Raw genomic sequence first — 23,870 nt, 5'->3', positions numbered from 1 at the left:
TTGTCCACAGGCATTCAGAAATAATAAGTGTATGCTTAAAGGACAATTATTACTTGTTCCACAGGGAAACCGATATGGCTTTTCTCACCCAATGGGTTGGTTCGTCCTTCTTTCCAAGCTGATGCTTCTGAGGTACAGAATATGGGCATGGGCTTGGGACGCAGGCCTAACTGATACATGGGAGAGGCATAAAAATTAAAATAAAATAAAGATAACCCTCTATGTAAACTTTATGCTTCCACTGCAATTACTCCATTTTCGTTAACATTTCTAGTGTGAATTATAACCAGAGCAAACAGATCATCGTTCCACATCCCGGTAGATGTCAACAGACAAATAACCACTTCAAACTAACCACTCTCTCTGTCTGACTGAAGAAGGGGCACATTGCTAAATCCTTACTATTCTGAAGGAAATAGGAACTCTGGGTACAGGTGATATTCCAAATTAAATTATGCAGATGTCTGAACATATTTGAGTTCCCAGAGTATGAGCAGTACTTGCTCTAAGATCTCACCACCTCTTCTATAACAGAACATGTTCAACCACAGTTGAGTTGAAATAGTAACACTTTCTTGGGGAAATTAAAGTTAGCAAACTTATTAGATGAGAAATCAAATAATGACTCACATCTTATTCTTTTAAGTATGACAAAAAAGATAAAGCTATTTATCAAAATTTATTTTAGCAAAAGTTGTGGCTATCTTTTCACACCTATTTAAAGCAAAAATCAAATCCTGGACAATCTGTAACATTTGGAGTAATGCTCTTTTACATCATGCACAAAATTTTTATTTTGACGTATTCAATTTTAATGAAATTTTAGTAATATATATCAACAGATTTGGGGACAGCTGAGGAGCCAGTATATTTATCACTGAACAAAAGTTTTAACACGTAAGCACGTATTTGCAAAAAGCAATCTAAGAAATCTTATGAAAAGATCCCATGAAATCCAGTATCAAATTAAAACAGCAAGGAATAAAAGGACACCAGAAAAAAAAAAGATCTGTTAAATGCTGTTTTTCAATTCACTTACTGTCCAACCAAAATCTTTGTTGCTTTGATGAGAAGAATATATTTTTAACAAGTTCTTGCTAGATCTGCTCTATGGGTCTCTCTCTCTCTCTCTCTCTCTCTCTCTGACAGGGATTCCCAGGACACCAGTGGGGCCTCTTTTAGGCCCCTTAAGTGTTAACAGCAGAGGCCTGGCTGCGCCCTGTCTTCAGAGGACTGCGGTGAGCATGGCCATAAAACTAGGGAACATTACTGAACCTTAGAGTGTCTGATCCTCCCCCCAACAATACACACAACTTTACTCATACAATTAAAGCTGCTAGTTGGCATTCCATTTAACTGTCAAAGTCAGACCGGTGGCAGCCCCGCAGCCACAAAGAGATGCCTTAAATGAGAAGAACATGTTTCTACACCGCATTTGAGAAAGTTTGGCTCCAAGCTATGCACTGATTAATATCAGATCTCCTCCTTCATTCTCTGCTCGACAATCTTGTCACATCTGGCTGACAAATCCTTAGGAGGTTATGCAAAACCAGGCGGCCGGTGGGGCTCCGGGTCTGGCCAGCAGCACCTGAGGGGCAGCGGGGACCACTTCGCGACCTCCTCCTCCGCCCTCGGGCACCCCCCGCCCCCGGTCCCCTGCCCCGCCGCCCGGTCGGCAGCGGGGACCCGCCTGGGCGCTCGGGTGGCGAGCGAGCGCGGCGCCCCCGGGGCCGGGAAGCCGAGTACGGCCGAGGTTCAACACCCGCGACGCGGAACCGGCTGCCCCGGCGCTTGCAGGCGATGCCGAGTGCGGCGGGGGTACCGCCGCCGGCTCCGAAGCCCGGTCCACTCCTGTCACCTGCAGGCTGCCCGTCCCCAAGTAGCCAGAGCCCACTGTGTCTGGCTTGGACGTGGAAACCCTCGAGCCTGACCCCGATTTCTGGGGCTGCCTGAACCAGGGGGGAAACACCTAGCGCTGAACTGTTCCGCGCACCCGGCAGGTCAGCTGTAACCTTTATAAAAACCTGACCTTGCACCCTCGAATCTATCCTGTCCCGGAAGCTTCCTGGGCCGACCTGTCTGCGTCTTCATTTGCAGTTTTGTACAAAAGATTTGTAGACAATCCCTCCCCCCCCCGCCCCGGACAGGAGGCCCCGTCACTGTCCCTCACCCCGCTCCGCAGTTCTCCGAGTGACCGAAGGCTACCGTACGTTTAATTCTCCGGAAACAAAATCCAGGTAAAAAAAAAAAAAAAAAAAGGCCACTTTAAAAATCAGCTGTTTAATTAATTCTGAGGTAAAAGCGGTTGAAACAGTCCCAATGTCCTTGGACCGAAAGCCGAGGTGCTGAGGGGGCGGGAAGAAGTGCGGAAGGCGGCCGCCCAGTCTCTCCCGATCCCGCACTTTCGACGCGCCGGGGCTGCCTCGGGGACGCCGGGGTCCCGCCCCCGCCCGCCAACCCCGGTCGCTCAACCAGAGCGCGTCGGGCGGCTCCGGGACGTCGGGCAGCGACGGGTCCGGGCGCCCCCACGGGCCCTCCCCGCCGCAGAGACGCTCCCTCACACCCTGCCTCGGGGAAGGACTGTGCCGCCGCCGCGCAAGTGGCCCTCGGGGAGATGGCCCCTGGCGCACCCCCGAGTACCGACCTGCCCGGGGTCCGAACGGCGTCCCCGGCCGCCCCGCCCTGCGCGCTGAGGGGGCCCTGCGCCCGGGGAGGGCGCCACGCTTACCTCGGCCATCCTGCGGCCGCTGCAGTGCCGGGGCTACCGGCGCGTGTCCCCGGCTCGGGCCGCCCCGCGTCCGCCTCGGCTCGGCGGGCGCCGCCGCATCCAAGCTCCGGCCGTCGGGGCCCGCCGCGGCGAAGTGGGCGGCTCCCAGTGCTCCCAGGCCGCGCGGCGCGGTGGCCGCCCCCGCCCTCCGGAGCGCCGCGCACCGCGTGTGCCCGCACGCCCGCCCCCTGCGCCCCGTGGGGGGGCGCCCCTCCTCCTCTCCCCTTCCCCTCCTCCTGGGCTGCCGAGTCGCCCGAGGCTCGGGCGCTGCTGCGCAGTACGGGAAGCCGCCTCCTGCTCCCGCGGCCCACTAACGCGCTAAATCGATGCAGCTGATGCGAGGCCGTGGCCCCCGCAGACAGCGGAGACCTAGCCGGCGGCCGGAGAGGAGGTGTCTGCCCCCGCCGGGCTTGAAGGCACTTGTCGGTAAAGACACAGACGTGTCGGTGTTTGCCTGTCCCGGGGAAGGGCGAAATGCTCTGAAGTTCTCTGGCTCCCATGTCGGGGGATGATTCTGCCGCCCTGCTTGCTCCGGGGCGCCCTCGGGTCCCACCGCGGCCAAGAAGAGGGCTGTGCCACCCTCGTCACCAGAAACTTTATTTCCAGAGGAAGTTTGGGGACGTGTCCCAGGATGTGGAGAAAGGGGGGCGCCAGGAAGTTTTATTACGAACTCCAACAGGCATCCCCGCTTCCCTTCTGTGGTCTAAGGAGTTATAGTCTCAGCTTTACCACTTTCCTGGGACAAGTCTTTGCTCCCTGAGCCTCAATTGCTTCCGTTGTAAAATGGGATTAAGTTTTCACCTCTCTTATTGGGTAGTAAGGACGAAATGAAATTAAATGTCTTGGAAAACCAAACAGAAGCTTGGCCGCCATGAGCAGATGGGGAGGGGGCTGCCGGGAGAACCGGTTTCCTGTCCTGGGGACAGGGGATGCTTCACCCCTAGGAGCTGACAGAGATGGCCCACAGCTGCTGAAGCAGGACCCAGCTTTTCTTCTGCCCCACCCTGGGGCAGACACAGAACCTGAGGAGAGTCAGGCCTCTCCCTTTTCAGGTCCCTAAAAGGATTCTCTGAAGGCTGGATTTGGGGGAATCCTACTTCCTTCTCCCCCAAGTTAACCCACCTACCTTGCTGCTAGTGGAGGTCCTTGGAGGGAAACAAAACCCTTGCACATTGTGGAAAAAGATGTGAGATGAAAGGGGAAAAGAAGCGAGTTGCACTCATTCAGACGGAGGGTACTGGTCCTAGCTCCGAATGGCGCAGGTCTCTGAATGGAAGAGGAGGGAAAGGAGCGACCATGGTGCTTGTGGAAGAAAGTATCTGGGCTTCATGGGGTCCAGAGAGCCCCTGTGAGAGCTGCCTGTGCCCTGCAGGCTGGACACACATAGCTGACGTTCTGGCCATGTCCTGGGTCTGCAGTGTGGTGCCCTTCCTCGCAGGTATGAGGTTGCCTGGCCTCATGTGATGGACTCTGCCCTCCCTGCCTTACAGGTGGTGGCAAGATTCATTTTCTCACATGGCTGACTTTATTATGAAGCTTCTCTTTGTGAATTCCAAACCTAAACTGCTTACCTTCCGTTTGTGTCCTCCTCCTACCCACGCCCAGCATTTCGACCTTTCTCCTTGCTGCTCTTCTCTGCTTGTTGTAAACACAGTGCATCCTTCAAGACCTTTCTCAAATGTCACTGCTTCTCAGAAGCCCTCCCTGATCCACCAACCCTCCACTCTGTGTGCTTTTGTCCTCTTCTGACCCCCAAGCACTTGTATCTGCCTCTCTAATTGTGCTTATTACATTCTCTAGCCTGGTTGTGATGTGTCCTTGTCTTAACTTCTTTGGTCATTACTCATCTTAGTGGCTTCTGTGTTATGAGTTGCTGCAGCAGACAAAGTTCAGGTTTTGAAGTTAGAATGGCTTGGGTGTAGCTGGTTCGCGCAACTGGAAACTGAGAAAGTCAGCTTTCTAGGCCTCATACTGTCCTCATCTTTAAAAGTAGGTATGAAGCCCTGTTTCTGGCTGGATTGGTAGAGCTAAATAGATAGTTTCTGTTCTGCAAACGCTGTTCTCCTTCCTTTCTCCTGCACATAAAACTGATTTTGTAATTAATTTAAATTTGTTACCAGAGGAGTCCTTGGTTGCAGTATTATTGAATGGCCGTATATGCTTATTATAAATACACTGAAATGTCTAAGACCCAGACAATGGCCCACTTAAATACCTTTAATCTGTTCTGTCTGACTGATGGTTTTTGTCAGTATCTTTGTGTGTGTGGCAACTGAATTATATTTTAGTAAAACTTTTCACTAGCAACAAATATCACGATCAACCTGTTTAACTCTTTCTGGTTACAGACAAGGAGGATTTTTGGCAATACACGATTTGAAAAGGTGAAAATAGGCCACCTCTCCCAAGTTGCACCACTGGGATCCACATACACATTTCTTCAAATATGACAGTTTGGACCCCCATATATGGAATCAGTAGGACTAGATGAAAATTGCGAATTAATCTTCTGCAGGTTCTTTTAGAATCCTATACCTGATAAATGTGACTCCTGAAATCAGTCCTCATATTTATTCCCAGATTTGATGGGCTTCTCTGCCACTCCTTGGAAACATGTAAGCAGAACCTGGGACGGAGAAACCATCCTTGAATATAGAAAAGAATGTGGCACCGGCTGGGTAAAGATCGTCCAGATCACGCTTCTGTTCTCCTACTGGTCAGTAATGGGACCTGGGCATGAATTTCCTGTCTCTAGGCCTCAGCTTCTTCATCTGGCAAGTGGGGCATCCTGAGGACCTACCCTGTTCTCACGAGTCCTCCCTTTTTGCTTCTATGTGCTTCTGTGCTTCCACCTTGCCATTTTTCTTTTGTGTCCAATTTTTTGTTGTAGCAAGCACGAAAAACGGAATGTCTTCACTGATACCAGGGATTAAAAAGACCTTTATTGAAAAGGGTAAAAGTCGAGAAGGCACAAAATAAGAAAATCCCTGTGACCTGTTCTTATGGAGGCATGAAGCAGCTCTTCTTAAATGAGAGACTTGGTTGGGTTGCTGTCTTCCTGAGTGAGGCCTTTCCTGAGGTGGGTGTGCTGAGATTGCCCATCCTGAGAACCACTGGTGTATACTGAGGGGTGGGACAGGTTGCGTCAGGGGAAGCAGGGCAGGTGGGGGTTGTGTGAACCGAGAGCCAGTGCATGTGTGAGGTGATCAGTTGTTGTTCTGCTTGTCATCAGCTGGGAATGTGGGCTCACTTTTGCCAGATTTCCCGAGTTTGCAAGAGAAGCTGGAAATATTCTGATATTTAAAAGTTGGCAACTAATTCAAATTTTTGATAAATATGGTGTGAGTCAAACAAAATATGTTTTTGGGCTGAATCTGGCCTATGTGCTGTTCATTTGCACCCTCTGCTGTATACAGGGATGTCTTCTTGAGGCCTGGGCTTGTAGTATATAGTAGGTGTGCAGTAAACATTTGTAGAGTGAATATGACTCCTGGTGGCGAATGGCTCACAGCCCGCCTAACCGTTAAATGGAATTCTCAGAAGCCACACAGAGACGAGTAACAACCTTTGTGTGTTGGATTCAGAGCCCACTAATGGGCTGGTAAACATCTATAATATTTATACCCTGATAAGTCTCCATCTAGTTGTTAATAGTTCTGTGAAATTCAGAATAGCCTCTCGTTGGGAAACTAATTCTCACAAGAAAAATCTTCCCCAGTGGGGACAAATGAACTTGAAAAAAAAATTTTTTTAATTAAAAAAGGGTATTTTTAATCATGGGATCATCGTGTTAAAAAGGGAAAAAAAAACCCCACCTTTACCTATGGAGGTTTGGGCACCACTGATGGGAACAGCGTATTACAGCAGGGCAGGTGGGTAGCTGTCTCCCTCCTGAGCTTACCAGTGGCCTGGAGGAGGAGCTAGCCCTGGGGCAGTTGGCAGGAGGACTATGTTGAGGGCCAAAGGGGCAGGACAGGGAAAGGCTTTTGACATGGCAGCGTGGGCAGAGAGCTGTGGCTCTGTCGAAAGTCTTCTGAGGTGGCCTCACTTGGAGTCTTCCACATTCCTCTGAGGACGGTGCCGGGAAGCACTGAAAGACAAGAGTCACATTTGCTCCGTCCCCTCCCAGCCCAGACACAGACACCTGGCAGGTCTGGGCACATCTGCTGCTCAGCTCAGCATTGGAGCCTGACTAAGCCGCGTTGAGGCCAAGCTGCACGCCCCCCCTTCCCCAGCTGCCTGCTGGGGGACAGGCTGGCTTGCCACAGGCCTGGCCCAGGTGTCGCAACTTCTTCCCTCTAGCCCCTGGGCTGCTCCCTATTGCGAGGAAGGAGATGAGGCCATTCCAGAGGTGGCACAGGGTTTTGGTGGCAGAAAACTGTTCCTGTTTCTCCACCTCTCACACAAGGTCAGGGATTGAGGGGACCAAAATGCCCTGAAGGTCCTGCTACACCAAGGGGAATGCACTGTGTTTTGCATTTGGGGTTTTGGTAGCCAAGACTGCCAAATCTCAAGGAGGGGGATGTCAGTAAGGAAGAGTGATAAATACTGTTGTAAATTCCAACCTGCAAACAAACCCAGGCCTGATTCTAAACTGCTTCCCTGAGTGCGTCTGACAGTGATGCAGTTTGTGAGCATCCGTGGCACCCTCTGCAATCATGAAAGAATATTCATTTCTGACGCAGACAGATTGAAGGCTTATGATGGTTCTTTCAAGTGTAATGCTTGGAGAAAACATTGCAAGTTTGGCTACCATTGTTTTGATATGTCTGGGATGCGTGAAGTTAGCTTCTCATTTATTCTGTCCTCCATGGCCTTTAAACAATCAATGACAATCATAAGAAGGCTGTGGCCTGTCTTCCAAACAGCTCATCCTCTCTTCACCAAGGCAGTGGAAAGAAAATATCACAGGTGGACTCCTCCCTGGACGCTTTATTTAGTACTACAATAGCAAGTCTGAACTCAAGGAGCTCTATTTCTATGTAAAGTGTAGAAGAGATACTTAGTTGTTGAAAATCCCTTAGACTGGCACTTTGCATATTGAGTCGATGAATTTGGAGTGGATTTTATCAGGACAGGACAGTTTTGGGAGGCGGGTGAACATGTGTCAGAAGAAAACTTTTAAGGTTCATTATACCTTGGAACATGGCATCTTCTGCAAATTTAACAACCTATTATTCAAGTTGAAGGAGAAAATATTTGGGTTACTATAACTGAGAATTCCAAGCTAGGTCATATTGCTTTTGGAAATTGGGAAGAAAGGGTAAGGGAAGATGGACTATAGGATGGACTTTAAATCATTCTCAATTACTACTGATAGCAAACTTCTAAAATATTTCTTTGGGAGTTTCAGTGTATTCTTAAGGGAAAAGAGAGCTATGAAAAAACAAACTTAGAGTTATGCATTTTATGATTTTGAAAAAGTAAAACCATCTTTAAATTTGATTTATCAAATTTAGAGGAAATAGATTCCTCTTTACAGCCCTCATTTCTGATACTGAATAAAAATTAATCAGTAATCCAGAGTCTAGGCATGAAAAAGGATTGCAGCACATACTATGCTGTGATTGCCTCCTCAACCTCCATTTCATTCCTTCTAAAGCATGTCGCAGCCATTTCTTCTGGGTGGGTACCCAACCCCAATCCCACAGGTAATTGGTTCAGGTGACCCAATCACAGGGTTTTTCCTGGTCCCAGGGATTGGTTCCAGGGTAGTCCAATGAGCTCAAAGCTCAGGATTTTGTTTGATGGTCATGGGAAGCCAAGTTCTTCTTTCCCCATAGGCATGAAGAAGGAGACGTGTAACACCCGATGTTACCTGCAGCTTGAGTAGAGTTGAGAGAATTGTAGGGAAATTCAGCTGAAGCTTTGATCAAACCATGCGTGAAGCCTTTAGCCTTCTTAGATTTGTGAACAATTAAATCACTTTTATCATTTAAGCCAATCTGAGATTTTTTTCCCCCTTATTTTCAATGGAAAGCTTCTCAACTGATATAGATTTTTTAAAAATAAATTTATTTATTTATTTAATTTATTTTTGGCTGTGTTGGATCTTTGTTGCTGTGCGCGGACTTTCTCTAGTTGTGGCGAACGGGGGCTACTCTTCGTGGCGGTGCGAGGGCTTCTCATTGCAGGGGCTTCTCTTGTTGCGGAGCACAGGCTCTAGGCGCGTGGGCTTCAGTAGTTGTGGCACACGGACCCAGTTGCTCCACGGTATTACATTCAGTTTTACTGGAAGATTATTCTGGGATAAAGGATAAATGAAATACCAAGTGCCCTATGTTGATAACAGTCTTTGTTCATTCTTTCACTCTTAGATGACCTTGGTGATAGACTATTAGGAGAGAATCTCTGAACACAGGCACTCAATCCACAGACCCTGGGCAAGTGAGGAGATCCTTCTAATTAAAGCACATTGATGCTGTAGTCATGATTATCTCCTTGATCTTAAGTAAAATATTTTCCAGAAATGCACTGACCACATACTTTAGTTATTTTTTTAATTTAAAATTTTATTTATTGATTTATTTATTTTGGCTGTGCCAGGTCTCAGTTGTGGCATGCAGGATCTTTGTTGCAGCATGAGGAATCTTTAGTTGTGACATGCGAACTGTTAGACATGCATGTGGGATCTAGTTCCCTGACTAGGGATCCAACCCTGGCCCCCTGCATTGGGAGTGCAGAGTCTTAGCCACTGGACCACCAGGGAAGTCCCCACATACTTTAATTTTTGAAGAGACTTTTCTTCTTGGCTTTTGAGATTCAGAGGGTAGGGACTGTTGACTTTTACTGTTCTAGAACAGTGCTCTTCTGTATGCAGTCGGTGCTTCTTAAATATGGGCTTACCTATAAATGTATATATGAAGAGATTTAAAAACATACTCCTGACTTGTAGATTCTTAAAAGTACCTTCTTGTAAATGGCATAATTGAAGTCTTCTAAAAATGTAATTGCCAACTGCACTTGGGAATCCATTTTGTTCAACTGTGGCTTCTAACACCTTGTGTCTGACACCAAATCAGTTTTGATACCGACATTTCCCAGAGGTGTGGCTTTAAATCCTCAAGTTACAACACAAGTTTTAACAGGCCAGTTTTGTCTGTTACCAGGAGTTTAGTAATTAACAAAATGCCCTGGTACTAATGGTTTATCAAAAGGTGAGTCAGTAAGTAAGAGACAACAGGAAAATAGACCTGTATGCTTATGAAGGAACTCATGTAAGGAGCATGCCAGTTACATGTTATGCTCAATTTGGACCCAGTCACTGAAGCTCAATCTAAGACTTCAAAGGGAGACCAAAATCAAGCTCTGGGCATAGATCCTATATATTAAAATCTACTGACCTTCATAACGTCCATTCTGGGATTCACACACCTCAGAATCATTTTCACAGCTGTGGGTATTTTGCAACAGCCTTTGTTACACACCTTCTAATAAAAGTTAGTGGTTTTCTTGGAAGTCTGAAACAGAGCACATAACAGTGAGTAACAACCAGTGAGTAACCTGCAAGTAATGCCGTGGTGACAATTTTGCTTTGTTCTGTGGGAGTGTAAGAAGCCGAGTCAAGACATCGATTGCTCTCGTGAGTGCTGGGAAAGGAAGGTCCACACGCTCCAAGAGGGGAATGTTCTCTTTATCTGAGGTGGCTGCCAAATCTTAAATACTAAAACATGTAGGTGTACTTGAGTAAAGAGAAGGCACTGACATTTCAGAGATAACGTGATGGAAGGAAAGGAAAAAGAGGAACTGGTTTACTGGGTAGAGATGTAAATTTACCCCTGTAAAGGTAACCTGTTTTAGAACCTCGGCGTCCTCAGATCCTGACAGAAGGGTCCGCACACGTCCTCATGCTTGTGTTTCTGCAAAGCAGGCTTTCTGCCTGAACCTCCCCTCTCACTTTCCCTCTTCAGGACACCCCTAATGGATTGCAGATGTCCCATTTGGTTAGAAACACGTTTCAGATACATCTGCCCTTCTTGCTTTTATGCAAAAAACACCTGCAAATCTTTATCTTTGGTTAGATTTACCACACATTTGAAGCTTTGAAATTTTGGTCCAGTGGGAAAGAGGAGCATGTCACCACCCTCCTTCTTCTTCAGTTGGATTCCATAATGGACGATAGCCTTTGGGGGAGATGTTTTCATTTTTCTTTAAAGATAAGAGTTGGGAAGGCTTTAACAGCCCAGACCTACTCAGCTGAAGGCTAATTAATTTCTTTAAGCCTGTAGAGTCTATGGAAAAATCTATGGTGACTGTGGGTGGACAGCTATGGTGCGTGTGTGTCACTTCCTGATTTTCTGAATCTTAGCAAAGAAGATGGGACCACAGCACCTGAAGAAGAGAGAACAATGAAATGTTGGCAAACTGGCGAGGATATGGTTACAGGACCAGCTTCCTGGAATGTGCCTTGAAAATGCATGTGTTGTATTTCTAATAAGTGAGTCCCTCTAGGCCTCAGGGAAGGTTTTTAGCCACTCCCTTTAGTCATTCAACTTTAAGATATTCCATCCCAGCACCCAAGGGATGACAAATGCCACTTGAGTAGTTTTGGGATAGTAAAGTAATAAAATCATGGGCTGCCTCTGGGAAGGTTGAGAAGGAAATCCGTATGTAGTGTGGTTTTGTAAGGAGGTGGGAAGCATTGGCTAGCTGAACACTAGCTGTATAGCTTTGGGAGCCTCAGTTTTCTCAGCTGTTAAGTGAAGAACGTAGATTAAAGTCATTTGTTTATTGCACAGTAATTATTGATACTGAGAGCCTTCTATGTGTCAGACACCGTACTGGTGCCTGAGGACACAACAGACCCAGTCTCTGTCCTTGTGAGCAGCCCCTCAGCAGAACTGTCACCTCCTGGTCACTTCCCATCGTTCACTGCTGACCCTGGGGATTGGCTTAGAACTTTCCACGCCAACTGGACCTTCATTCATTCCTGGATTTCAGTGTTCATGTGGCCTGCCTACCCAGTAATCTGACCCTACGATTCTTGGACCTCCTCGGCCTTCAACTTCTCTTCCCTTTCTCACAACTTTGTTCACACTTCAGTGTATTTTGAACTTATAAAGACCTCTAGTTTCCTGACTCTTCTATTTCCTCTATCAGTCTCTTCCTGGCCTCTGTCTCTTACCTGTGGAGTAAAAACCCCATTTCTATTATTCAAATTACCCTCTCCGGTAATCCATAATTCCATGGCACCACTATCCTTTTGCAGCATCCAACAACCAAATTCTAAACCTGAGTCAGGGGACTTCTCTGGTGGTCCAGTGGTTAAGACTCGGAGCTTCCACTGCAGGGTGCATGGGTTCCATCCCTGGTCAGGGAGCTAAGATCCCACATGCCGCATGGCGCGGCCAAAAATAAAATAAAATAAAATTCCTCTTTAAAAAACCCCCCCTGGATCAATACTCTAATCAGCGTCCTCAGCTTCAACATGCAGACTGAGCGTTGATGGAGAAGCAAAATGATGGTGGGGTTGGTGTTACCACAGATACCAAGTCTCTACCCCAGTGCCCCATTTCCATGGACAGCTCCCCTTTGTTTTCCCCTCAGTGATTTAACCAAAATATATTTAAACACCTGTTTTATTTTATTTTTAATTTTTAATTGTTTCTTCTCTTTCTCTCTCTTTTTTTGGCTGCACCATGCAGCATGCGAGATCTTAGTTCTCCAACCAGGGATGGAACCCATGCTCCCTGCAGTGGAAGTGTGGCATCCTAACCACTGGAGTGCCAGGGAAGTCCTAAACACCTGTTTTAAATCTCACCTCCTCCAGTCTCAGAGGATGCTGTTCCTCTTCCTTCCCCCACCAAGTGCACCCTCTGGGGTTCTATTAGTGATAATCTCTCTTTATTGTATCTTCAATGTCTCCCTTTCAGTTAGTTCTTTTGGGCCCAGCCTATAAACGTTTTAAACTCTCTCCCATTTTAAGGGGAAAAGAAACACGATTACAATGAACTGTTATATCGATAGATTCATCCTTCCAAGTCTCCCGGTATTCACAGCCTCTTGTAGTCCCCTCCCACGTGGACTCTAGGCTTGACCATGTAGTTTGCTTTGGCTAAAAGGTCATTAGCAGGTGTGATGCAAGTAGAGGCTTGGCAACGTGGAGCTTATCTCTCTTAGATTACAATAAGTCCCCTACATACGATTGAGTTCTGTTCTGAGAGCGCGTTTGTAAGCCCAATTTGTTCATTAAGTCCAACAGAGTTAGCCTAGGTACCCAACTAACACAATCGGCTATGTAGTACTGTACTGTAATAGGTTTAGAATACTTTTCACACAAATAATACATAAAAAACAAACAAAAAATAACGAAAACATTTTTAATCTTACAGTACAGTACCTTGAAAAGTACAGTACAACAGATGGCACTTCTTAGCAGTACCATCTATATCACTGCTGCTTTTACACTTGCTTCCAGACATCCTGGGCTGTCTATACGGTACTGTAAAGTACACAAATGCGCCACCACTTGTAGAGGATGCGTGCACGTGACAATGTATGACAGACACGTGAACTAACTTACGTGATTGGACCTGCGAACGCACGTTCCCATCTTTGAAAGTTCACAACTTAAAGGCTTGTATGTAGGGGACTTACTGTATTCCGTCTTGGAGCCCAGCCACCATGTTGTAAGGAAGTCCAGACTGTCTTGCTGGAGAGAATGGCCACATGGAAGAGGCCCTGCAGAGTGACTGACCAGTTTGGGAGAGAGGATCTGAGACCATGTGGAGAGAGAAGCCTAGTGTCCCAACTAGCCCAAGCACATGACCCACCCGTTGAATATAGCCCAAGAGTGACCGAAGGAGAGACCAGCAGAAGAGCTACTGCATCAATTGATAGAATCCTGAGAAATAATAAATCCTTGTTTTAAGTCATAACCTTTAGAGTGGTTTGGTGTGCAGCAGTAGATATCTGAAACAACCCTGAGAAACAAAAAAAAGAACATTCCCTTGATCTCACACCTTCTCCACTCTTTCTCTTCTTCTTGTCCAAGCTTTTCAAAGTAGGCTACACTTGCTGCTCGCTTCCTCGATTTCTCATCTGATGGGCATTCTTCAGCTGTCCACGCCACTCTCTGCTGTATTAGTCTCTGTGGACCACAGTCTCCCTGAGTCCCATGGCGTCTCATGCTCCTGGTCCTCATTCCTCTCTCACCAGATATTTTCCACGTCCTTCATGGGCTCCTTTTTCTCCACCTGCATTGTTCATGTTCCTCAGTCTCTGTCCTCAGCCTCCTGTTGTTTATACTTCACACTCTGCCTCCTTTGGTTTAGACCCTACACATACAGTATGAAAGCCATCTGCACTGTCTTAGGCCTGTAGACCATTGTGGTGCATAGTCGTTTTTCATAAGCAAGCTTGTCTCCATGCCTCCACTCCTATCTCTTTTGCCTGGAATAACCCCACCGGCTGAGGTGGAACACTGCTCCCCCCACCTCCCTGTTGGCTAATTCCTACTCTTCCTTTAGGCTTGGTTTAAGCTCACTGTCCTCCAAGAAGTCTTTACTGATAGCCCTCTGTTTTCCTTTTCCATGCTGGGCTAGATGTCCCTATTCCATGCTGTACTCTGAGAATAGATTTCCTTTGCATTTAACACATTTTAATTGTTTTTATATCCCCCCCCACCACACACACAATTAGACTCTTTGCTCCTTGATGACAAGGACCATATCTTACAGATTTAGTATCTCCCAGGGTTTAGCATAAGGCTTGGTGTATCATCTTTGCCCAGTAATAGGTGTTCAGTGAATGATTGTAGAGGGACTGAATGGTAGAGTTAATGTCCTTTGGAGCTCCATTCCATTTTAGGTTTTCATATCTCTATTTGTAAGGGAAATTGGCCTGTAATTTTGTGTATGTAAGTCAAAGAAGTTTGGAGTCCATGGACATGTTTATTTTGTAACATCAGTTGGTAGCTTCCCATTTTTCCCAGGGCTACATAACATGGAAATTATGTTCCTCTAAGATTTGACAGCATTCACCTGTGTATTCCCTTATTCCTGAAATCTGCTGGTAGGGGTAGAGAGGTATTTTTAATAGTTTTTTTTTAATATTCATTTTCCTTTATTACTCTTTTCAAGTTTTCTGTTTCTTCTGCTTTCAATTATTTTATTTATTTTTAGGGAGAAATATCCATCTAGTTGCTATTTTTAAATTAAATAACATAATTGTGTGCAATGATATAATAATTAAAAATATAGCAATTGTTATGTCAATTTTCTCAATTCTAATTTTGTTTCCTTTTCTCTCTTAATCAGATTTGTCAGTATATTGTCTATTTTATTAGTTCCTTCAACAAGTCACCTTGTTTTATTTTTATTATTTTCTTGATCTAATTTTTCTTAGGATTCCTTTAGTGTTCTATATCTAGAACTTTAAGTTGAATGCTAAATTCTTTAAAAAAAAACATTTCATGCTACAAATTCAACTCTGAATATATCATTAACCACATTTGCTATATTTTCTTATGTAATATATCCATAATTATTTTTTTCTGGATCATCTCTTATTGTACTATTCGTATTTTTCTTTGAGCCAGATGTTATGTAAGGCTTTCCAGTTTATTAATGCCTTCTTTTTTGGTCTTAAACTTTACGCTTTATCACTTTACTACACTATGATCAGAGATTATAGCTAGTGTAATTTCTATTTGTCTGTGTGTGCTTTAGGGTTAGGGCTTGGGAATCTTGAAAGGCTGTTTGGAGAGTGGTGCTGATATGTGGATTGTCTAAAATAAAAGGGGTTAAAAATACTAAGGTAGAAAAGGTTACATCAGTCAACTTTTCTTATGTCCTGTACTTCCCTCATTGTTGCATTTACTATCCTGTGTTATAATTGCTTGTTTGTATTTAATGTCAGATTGAATCAGGCTTGTTCATCAGGTATCCCAGTAGGGGCTCAATAGATATATTTGTTTACCAAACAAGTAAATATTGTTAGATTCTCTTTTTTAAACCAGCCTGAGATTCCTTGTTCTCCAAAATGGTACCTGGTCTAATTGCTATACTTGCTCTAACTTAAGAGATTTCATTTCACGCTTTCTCAGTGTTTCTTTGCTATTTTCATGCTATTTCAACACACAAAATATGTTCTGTTTACTTTTGGCTATTTGGAAGCCAATCACCATATTGTTAATCCTAGTAATAATTTTCTTGAAACATTTTATAAATTTTTTGTTCTGTACTTAATCAAAGCTGGTATCTTTTGACTCCCTTTGATGGAAAAAAGAAATATTATGCCCTCCTGCACTTCCCTCTTCTTTCTCTTCCTCTTCCCATTCTTCTAAAATCTAAAATATAATCAGACAATACAGGACTTCCCTGGTGGCGCAGTGGTTAAGAATCTGCCTGCCAATACAGGGGACACAGGTTCGATCCCTGGTCTGGGAAGATCCCACATGCTGTGGAGCAACTAAGCCCGTGTGCCACAACTACTGAGCCCGTGTGCCACAACTACTGAAGCCCACGTGCTTAGAGTCCATGCTCCACAACAAGAGAAGCTGCCGCAATGAGAAGCCCGTGCACCGCAACGAAGAGTATCCCCTGCTCGCCGCAACTAGAGAAAGTTCACGTGCAGCAACGAAGACCCAGCGTAGCCAAAAATAAATAAATAAATTAAAAAATAATAAAATATAATCAGACAATAGGTATGATAGTTATATATTGCCGTGTAACAAATTATCCTAAAATTTAGTGGCTTAAAATAACAGACATTTATTGTCTCATAGGACATAGGACACGGCTCAGCTAGGACCTCTGGCCCAGGGTCTCCAATAAGACTGCAGTCAAGGTGTTGGCTGTGGCTGCAGTCATCCCAAGGCTTAGCTGGGAGAGCATTTGCTTCTCACTCACCCATGTGGCTGTTGGCAGGCCTCAAAAGATCAACTTCCAAGCTCACTCATGTGACTTTTGGCAGGCGCCAGGTCCTGGCTGGCTGTTTGCCAGAGTTATCAGTTTCTCGCTACATGGGTCTTTCTATAGGGCCGCTTACAACAACATGGTAGGGCAAGCAAGAGAGAACAAGAAATGGTGAGCAGGGTGGAAGCCAGAATCTTTTTGTAACCTAATCTTGGAAGTGACATCCCATTACTTCCTCTCTACTTTGTTAGAAGAGTGTCCCTAGGTCCAGCTCACATTGCAGGGTAGGAGATTTCACAAAGACCTGATTACTGATTATCAGATAATAGTGTATTCTTTCCTTTGAGGTTTAAGAATACATGAGGATGCGTGTTAATATTGTTTCCTTTTTATTGATCTTATCTGGGGTAATCCAGGGAGTCCTCTTGATTTCCAATGTCAGGTTTTTTTCCCTCCAGATTCTGCTTTGATATATCCAAATTGAGCTTTGATAATCAATTCTTAACCAGCTGTTCATTCTTTATCAGGAACGTTTTTTTCATAGTTTGGCTATCAGATCTGTGTTCTGTTTTTAATATCTCTTGTCTTTTTTTGTTTCATTTAAAATATTTTATATTGATTTATTCTGTATTTGGTATATCATTCTTGACATTATCATCTATTTGAATGAATAGATTCTCTCTAGTTTTCATTCTGCTTTTATTACTTTTAATGAAGACCAAATTTCAGCTGTTATGGGTATAATTTTGTTGCATTCTTTTTATGCTGACCTGTTCGTTGACTGATGTAATGAATTCTTTTACATCATTGGAAATATAAAGCAGCTTTATCTTCAAGTTTACCTACTTGAGGAGGAAGGGTTTCCCTTGGGGTCTTACATATTCTTTAGTGATACAGAATTTTTTCATAGGTCCCATGTTTCTTTTTCCTTTGAGTTTGAGTTTTTCTAAAAGTCTTTACTATGTTTGGAAGACTTGAGGGACTGGATTGCTTAAAAACCCACATCCCATGATTCATTTTAACATGGAGAGCCCTCCCTGGGACTAGTGCCAAAGGTTCAATCAAAAGGCTGCCAATGACTGCCTTAGGAAGTTCCTGGATCTGAAAATGAAGGATAGACCAGGAATAGCTGAAGGTTAGCTAACCTAAACCTTTCTTGGAATAAGACTGGAGTATAAGGCAATCAATAGATGCAGGTTACTCATTCCTCCTCTGCTGAATGGCTGAACAAAGAGAATCTAGGGCAGACCAATTGCTTTCTTATTAATGCTGGTGAATTATTTCTTTGTTTTGGCTCATGTTTCAACATTTCCTCTTTATCTTGTGCATCTTCAGGTAACTTCTGGCCCAAACTTACAGTCAACAGTTAATCTACCAATACATTTTTCCCTATTTTGGGCTCTGTTTCTTTGTTCATACCGCCTTGCCTCCCTTTGGGTTCACTCTTCTTCTTGCTGAAGTAAGTCCTTTGGTAGTCTTTCCAGTGAGGATTGTGAATGGCACATACCCTTAGACTTTGTAAATCTGAAAAAGCCTTTATTTTGCTCTGACTCATAAATGGTAGTATAGCTGTGTGAAGAATTCTGAACGGATGGTTGTTTATTCCATTAGAAGTCTTCTGGCTTCTGATACTGTTGATGAGTGGTTCACTGTTGATCTAACATAATTCTGTTGCAGGAAATCTGTCTTGCCTCTTACACAGCTATAATTTTTTTCTTTTTATCCCTGATTTTTTTTCAGTTTCATAAAGATGTGCCTAGGAATGATTTATTTTAAGTTATCCTGCTCAATATTTGGTGTGCATTTCAATTTAAGGAAAAATTCTCAGCCAGCATTTCTTCAACTATTGCTCTCCTCATTTTTTCTATTCTCTTACTCCAGACTCCTGTTAAACGTATGCTGGAACCTCTCTTCTGAACTGCTCTTTGTTATTTATCTTTATCTTTCTATGCTCAATTTGGGTAAATTTCCTGGTATTATCTCTCAACATTCTACTTTTCTTTTTGTGTTCAATATAGAAGAATATTTTTTACATTAATAAATATATTTTTCAATTCTAAGATTTATTATAAGTTCTTTATCATATTCCCCTGTTCGTGTTTCATTTCTGCCTATTTTGTTTCATAACTTTTTGTTCTTTTCTTTTATTCTTTTATGGTTGTTACTCATTCATTTAGCTCTTTGAAGACCCTGAAACAGTCATCTTAAAATCATTTTCAGGTAGCTCTTTTATTGTCATTTCATCTGGATTGAATTCATCTACTCACTGTTCATTTAAAAAGCATGGGGACCAGATACGGTATCACTGTATAAAACTTGAGATTAAGGTGGGACTCCCTTACCCATTAAAGAAGCCTGAAAAAAAAAGTAGACTAAGACTGCTTGCTACCTCTTAAAAAAGCCACATACTTATGGAGGTGAGAGAAGCTCCACCTAGCATCCAGGACCTGAGAAAAGCCATGTCATTGCTCAGTGTTTGGATCTGTGTGGTTCTGCGGTGATCCTGGCTTTGGTTGCCCATCTCTTATGGGGTACTCGTGAACCCACCAAAAGTACCACTGCTTACTACTTGTAAGCTTGTATTTCTGATAAATACATAGTCCGTGGAAGTGGAAGTGCTTATTTTCTTTTTGAGCATGATTATACATTTTTAGTATTCTGTTTTTACATTTTATCTATCATTGTCATGTGGTTAGAGTTGGAAAGGGGCTTAAAGTGTAAACTTAACTCAATTTTGACTGTCCTGCTTCCAAATGTATAATCTATATTAGAAGTTCAGTATCAGTTTCATGTCTTCAGTGTCTCTACATTTCAATAGGTGTTCTGATTTCCAAGAACAATTTTATAGTTCACTTACAGCAAGCAAGCGTTAGATATGATTCTTTAATTTTGAATTTCTATTTTATTACCTGTATTGAAGATTACCTGTATTGAAAATCAGGCGGTATGCACAAAGTTATCTCCAGCTCACAGTTCTTGTTTATACAGATTTGGTTGGTTCTCTCAGGCAGAGATGTTTATTGATGACTTTGCTCCTGGCCCAGTGCAGTCCCGGGGCCTGGGGGCAATCAAATGCACTAGACATAGGTCAGCAGAGGCCCTCCCCACAGAGGCTCTGCACTGCGGTGCAGACTTACATCATGCTGTGTCCACCAAACGTCTGTGTAATGGCCAGAACGAAGTGATAACCTGAAGGGCAGAGGGTGGTGTCCCTGCCAATGATTGGGGAAAGAATTTGAGGTGTTGCTTACCCATATTGTCTTCTTTCTATCCCATAGTCACCAAGGAATACTTGCAGCCTCTCTTTTCTGCTTTCTCGGCCCCAGGGTGAGTGCGTGTCTGTGCGATATGTGTCCTCCCCCACACTTGTGTACCTGTAGCTACAAGACATAAACTTTTCAGACAGCTGCCTTAAACCCCTATTGACCTGCTCTAAAGGAATAACTGCCTAGGGTTTAACATGAGTTTCTGGGAGCAAAGAACTGAAGGGTATTGGGAGGGAAAGGGCTCTAAGGCTCATACTAGGAGATAAATCCAGACTCCGGTGGCCAGTGGACAGAGGATTACAGTCTGGTTGTATGAGAGCCTCTAGAATCATGCAGCCAAGAGGACTGGTCCTACTCAGCCAGCCTGTGTGTATTCTGAGACAGATACTGCCACAGAGTGAAGAATGCCTGGGGAAATGTGGCCTGGAGAACTAGCAGTTTATCACTCCTCATTCACTCACTGTGGTGGTTTAAAGTGAGAAGAGTCAGTACGTAAAGTCAGCAACACCCACCTTAACGCTTGTACTATGCACAAGATCAAGAAGGGGGGGCTTCCCTGGTGGCGCAGTGGTTGAGAATCCACCTACCGATGCAGGGGACACGGGTTTGTGCACCGGTCCGGGAGGATCCCACATGCCGCGGAGCGGCTGGGCCCGTGAGCCGTGGCCGCTGGGCCTGCATGTCCAGAGCCTGTGCTCTGCAGCGGGAGAGGCCACAACAGTGAGAGGCCCGCGTACCGCAAAAAAAAAAAAAAAAAAAAAAAAGAAGGGATTTGTTTCATATTACTAAATTCTGGGCACATTATATAAATTTTATTTCCTGTATTGCTCATCTCATTATATTGGAGTTCTGATAAGCGACTCTCCCTCTCAATACTTACCCCTGTTACCAGAGTACACTCTGCTATTTTTATTCTGTTCTGTTCTGTTCAGAGTTCATTGTATTTTTTAAAAAGTCTGCAGATGTACATCAACAGATGAATAGATAAACAAAATATGATATGTATACCATGGAATATATTTCACCTTAAAAAGGATGGAAATTCTGCCATGTGCTACCATATGCATGAACCTTGAGGACGTTATGCTAAGTGAAATAGCCAGTCACAAAAAGACAAATACTGTATGATTCCACTTGTTATATGAGGTACCTAAGAGGGATCAATTCATAGAGACAGAAAGTAGGATGATGGTTGCTAGGGGATAGGGGAGAAGGAAATGGGGCGTTGTTTCATGGGTACAGAGTTCCAGTTTTGCAAGATAAAAGAGTTCTAGAGATGAATGGTGGTGATAGTTGCATGAAAATGTGAACATACTTAACACTACTGTACTGTATACTTAGAAATGGTTAAGATGGCAAATTTTATGTTATATATATATTTTCTAACACACACACACATACAACACAGTGAGGTAATTATAACAAAGCAAGTGGGCTTCTATGGGAACATATAGCAGGGGTACTCTGCCTAATCGGAAGTTGGTCAGGGAAGTCTCCCTGGAGGAAGTGAGCCTTTAAGCCAAGACCTAAGGGATGAATGAAGTTAACCGTGGAAGGGTGTGGAGGGTGGGGGTTGAAGAAGGCTCTAGACTGTGAATAGGTTAAGCAGCCACCTCCCAGCCCTTATCAAATGGTGTGTGGGTTACTACAGTCAACTGGCTTCCTGCTTTCAGTCTCTTTCCACCTGCACACTGATGCCAGATTAATTTTTCTAGAACACCACCTACATCATGTCACCTCCTACCTTCCTGGGTAATCCTTCCAGAACTTTTTCCTTTTTGCCTGCTGAATAACCCCTCTGCCTGGCACTCAAGGCCCTCTTCATGCGGCCTCGCCCTGGCTCTGCAGCCTTGCTTTTCCATTACTTTCCAGTGTGAACTCTGGCACCAGCCATGTTGCTCTGTTATTGTTCCCCGAATGCAGCTTAGTAGTTCCTGCCTGAGCACCTTTGCTTAGGACATTTCTCCTGTCAGGAACACCCTCCCTTTTCTCCTCCACGTCCTGGTGCATTTTGTTCCTTCAAGCACCATCTCGAATCCTTCCACTCCCCAGGGATCATTCTCTTTCTGGATTCTGTAACATGTTATTTAGCGTTTGCTTTCTTGTCCTTTAACTTCACCCCTCCTCTCCCCCACCTCTGCACACAGTACCTGGGAATGGAGTCTTACTCACAGTCAGTCCCTAGTGTTTAGCGCCACATCCAAGGGGCCCAAACACCACTTGTTGGTACGTAATAGCCATCATAGCAGTTAGTCCTTAGGGTCAGCAGCTTATCACCAGCCAGTGGGAACTGGCAGACTGGAGGCTGATGTCCAGCAGGGAAGCAGCCTGTTTACCCTCAGCCCTGAGCCGGGAGCCCACCTCCAGCACCATTCCATCTACTCCTGACATTCTTGAGCTGAACATCCCCTGACCAGGCCCTCCAGATGCTTAACAGGATTATCTACCTAACAGTGCAGCCCTCCCAGGCAAGTGACTTTATCCAGGGAGAGGCAGGGGCAGTAACAAGCAAAAGGCACATTTTCCTAAAACCCAGAGGACAGAGTTTGGGGCCGGGGCCAGTGGTGGGGAGGGCGGAGCAATCAGGTGGAGGCCCTGGTTTAACTCAGGAGAAAAGCCGCTTTCACAGACTGTAGTTTTGCACAGCAACTCACTGCCAAGCTATTCAACTGGCAAATGCAACCATCTTCGTGGGCCTGAGCGGGGGAAGTGGGGGCGTGGAGTGAGGAGGCGTGGGGGTTGGGAAATCCACCTGGATGCCATCAGTCTTGCCAGAGTAAACAGAGCTGACAGGAGTGCTTGCCGGCAGCCTGGTACAGGTTAGGGGGGGTCACAGAAGCGGCCTGGTGACCCGCCTGCCTTAAGGTAGAGACGCTCTGGAATCTGTCACAAAGGACAGAGCTGAAAGCTCATTCCTCGCTGAATGAACTCGTTTCCTGACATTCCACACAATTGGGAGTGCGTACACTTTTAAAATGTTTTAAATGTAAATCTGAGCTGGGATCAAATACACACATTTAAAGCAAAACAAACAAAAAAGATCTCCCCCACCAACCTCAAAGTGGGACCCATATTATAGATGTCACTGGCAATAAAAAATAATTTTTTAAAAGCTCTCTCTTGGTTTTCTTGAAGCTTGAGGGTTTAGAAAAAAATAGCTGGATTTATGAGGAGAACCTACCACTTAATTATCTAGAACTCTCCAATATAACAGCAGAAGCTAACTTGAGCAAAGGACCTTTATTAAAATCCTGTAATATGGGAGATGGAAATCTCTCTTCCTAAGAACAAAAACCTACAAACACTTAATTCTTCATAGCGCAACTGTAAAAGAGATAGCAGCATATTTAGCATACTTCACAGGACTCTTCCACATGCTGTACAAAGTGGGAGAGAAATTGTATATAAAAGAGTTTGAGTAGCTAATAAGGAATTTTTGAATTGAAAGCACCAGTAAGACTATCATTCATTCCTCCCTTCAGCAGGCATTGAGGTCCTCTTCTGTGCCTTGTATGTGCTGGAGTGGATGGGGGCCACCCAAACATTTAAAGTCATGGCCATGACCCTCTAGCTCAAAAGTCGCACAACTGGTTTCTTGCAAGGCTGAAGAAAAACAGTCACTGCCTGAACCTGCCTGTGCCCTCCAAGATGTCCTGCTGATTTGTTTTGTGACCTTGGGCAAGTCACTTCACCAGCCTGTGTCTTGTTTCTTCACCTATAAAAAACAAAGATAGTAAAACCCTGGTGCCTTCGGGGTATTCCTGGCACTAATGAAGGCTCATAAAACACTTTGAGATGCTTAGGATGAAAGTCTTTTCAGAACAGCAAAGCCTGATTATTATGTTTCGAACATGACATTCCCATGAAAACCCTGGTCAGGCTCTTACCCTACCTCTCAGTGAAGATTTAATAGCAGAGAGTTGTAATAAGTTCTTAAAGGATAGAGACCTCCATTACTGATACCAAATACACTGCAGCAAA

At 44.5% G+C, this 23,870-nt stretch overlaps 2 protein-coding genes across 3 annotated transcripts in view; one reads left to right on the top strand and one right to left on the bottom strand.

Moving 5' to 3' along the window:
- The window catches only part of BNC1 (basonuclin zinc finger protein 1), a 58,818-nt gene extending 55,996 nt beyond the window's left edge, over window positions 1-2,822 (bottom strand). Inside the window, exon 1 of one of the 2 annotated variants that reach the window (XM_030764029.2) lies at window positions 2,729-2,822. In XM_030764029.2, coding sequence (XP_030619889.2) covers window positions 2,729-2,737 — 9 coding nt within the window. In that variant the 5' untranslated portion in view covers window positions 2,738-2,822. Of the gene's footprint in view, window positions 1-1,357; window positions 2,132-2,728 lie in introns of those variants that run through there. The other variant, XM_089906712.1, reaches the window with a different exon arrangement.
- SH3GL3 (SH3 domain containing GRB2 like 3, endophilin A3) overlaps window positions 1,348-23,870 on the top strand; it is a 285,754-nt gene continuing 263,231 nt past the window's right edge. The window contains exon 1 of the mRNA XM_089906713.1: window positions 1,348-5,483. Coding sequence (XP_089762839.1) covers window positions 5,430-5,483 — 54 coding nt within the window. The 5' untranslated portion in view covers window positions 1,348-5,429. The remainder of the gene's footprint in view (window positions 5,484-23,870) is intronic.

Source organism: Delphinapterus leucas, chromosome 2 (genome assembly GCF_059928025.1).
Source record: "Delphinapterus leucas isolate spDelLeu-1000000601 "Yukka" chromosome 2, BTC_Dleu_Yukka2, whole genome shotgun sequence".
In the NCBI taxonomy this organism is placed as follows: domain Eukaryota; kingdom Metazoa; phylum Chordata; class Mammalia; order Artiodactyla; family Monodontidae; genus Delphinapterus; species Delphinapterus leucas.
This window is presented reverse-complemented; position numbering and strand designations above follow the sequence as displayed.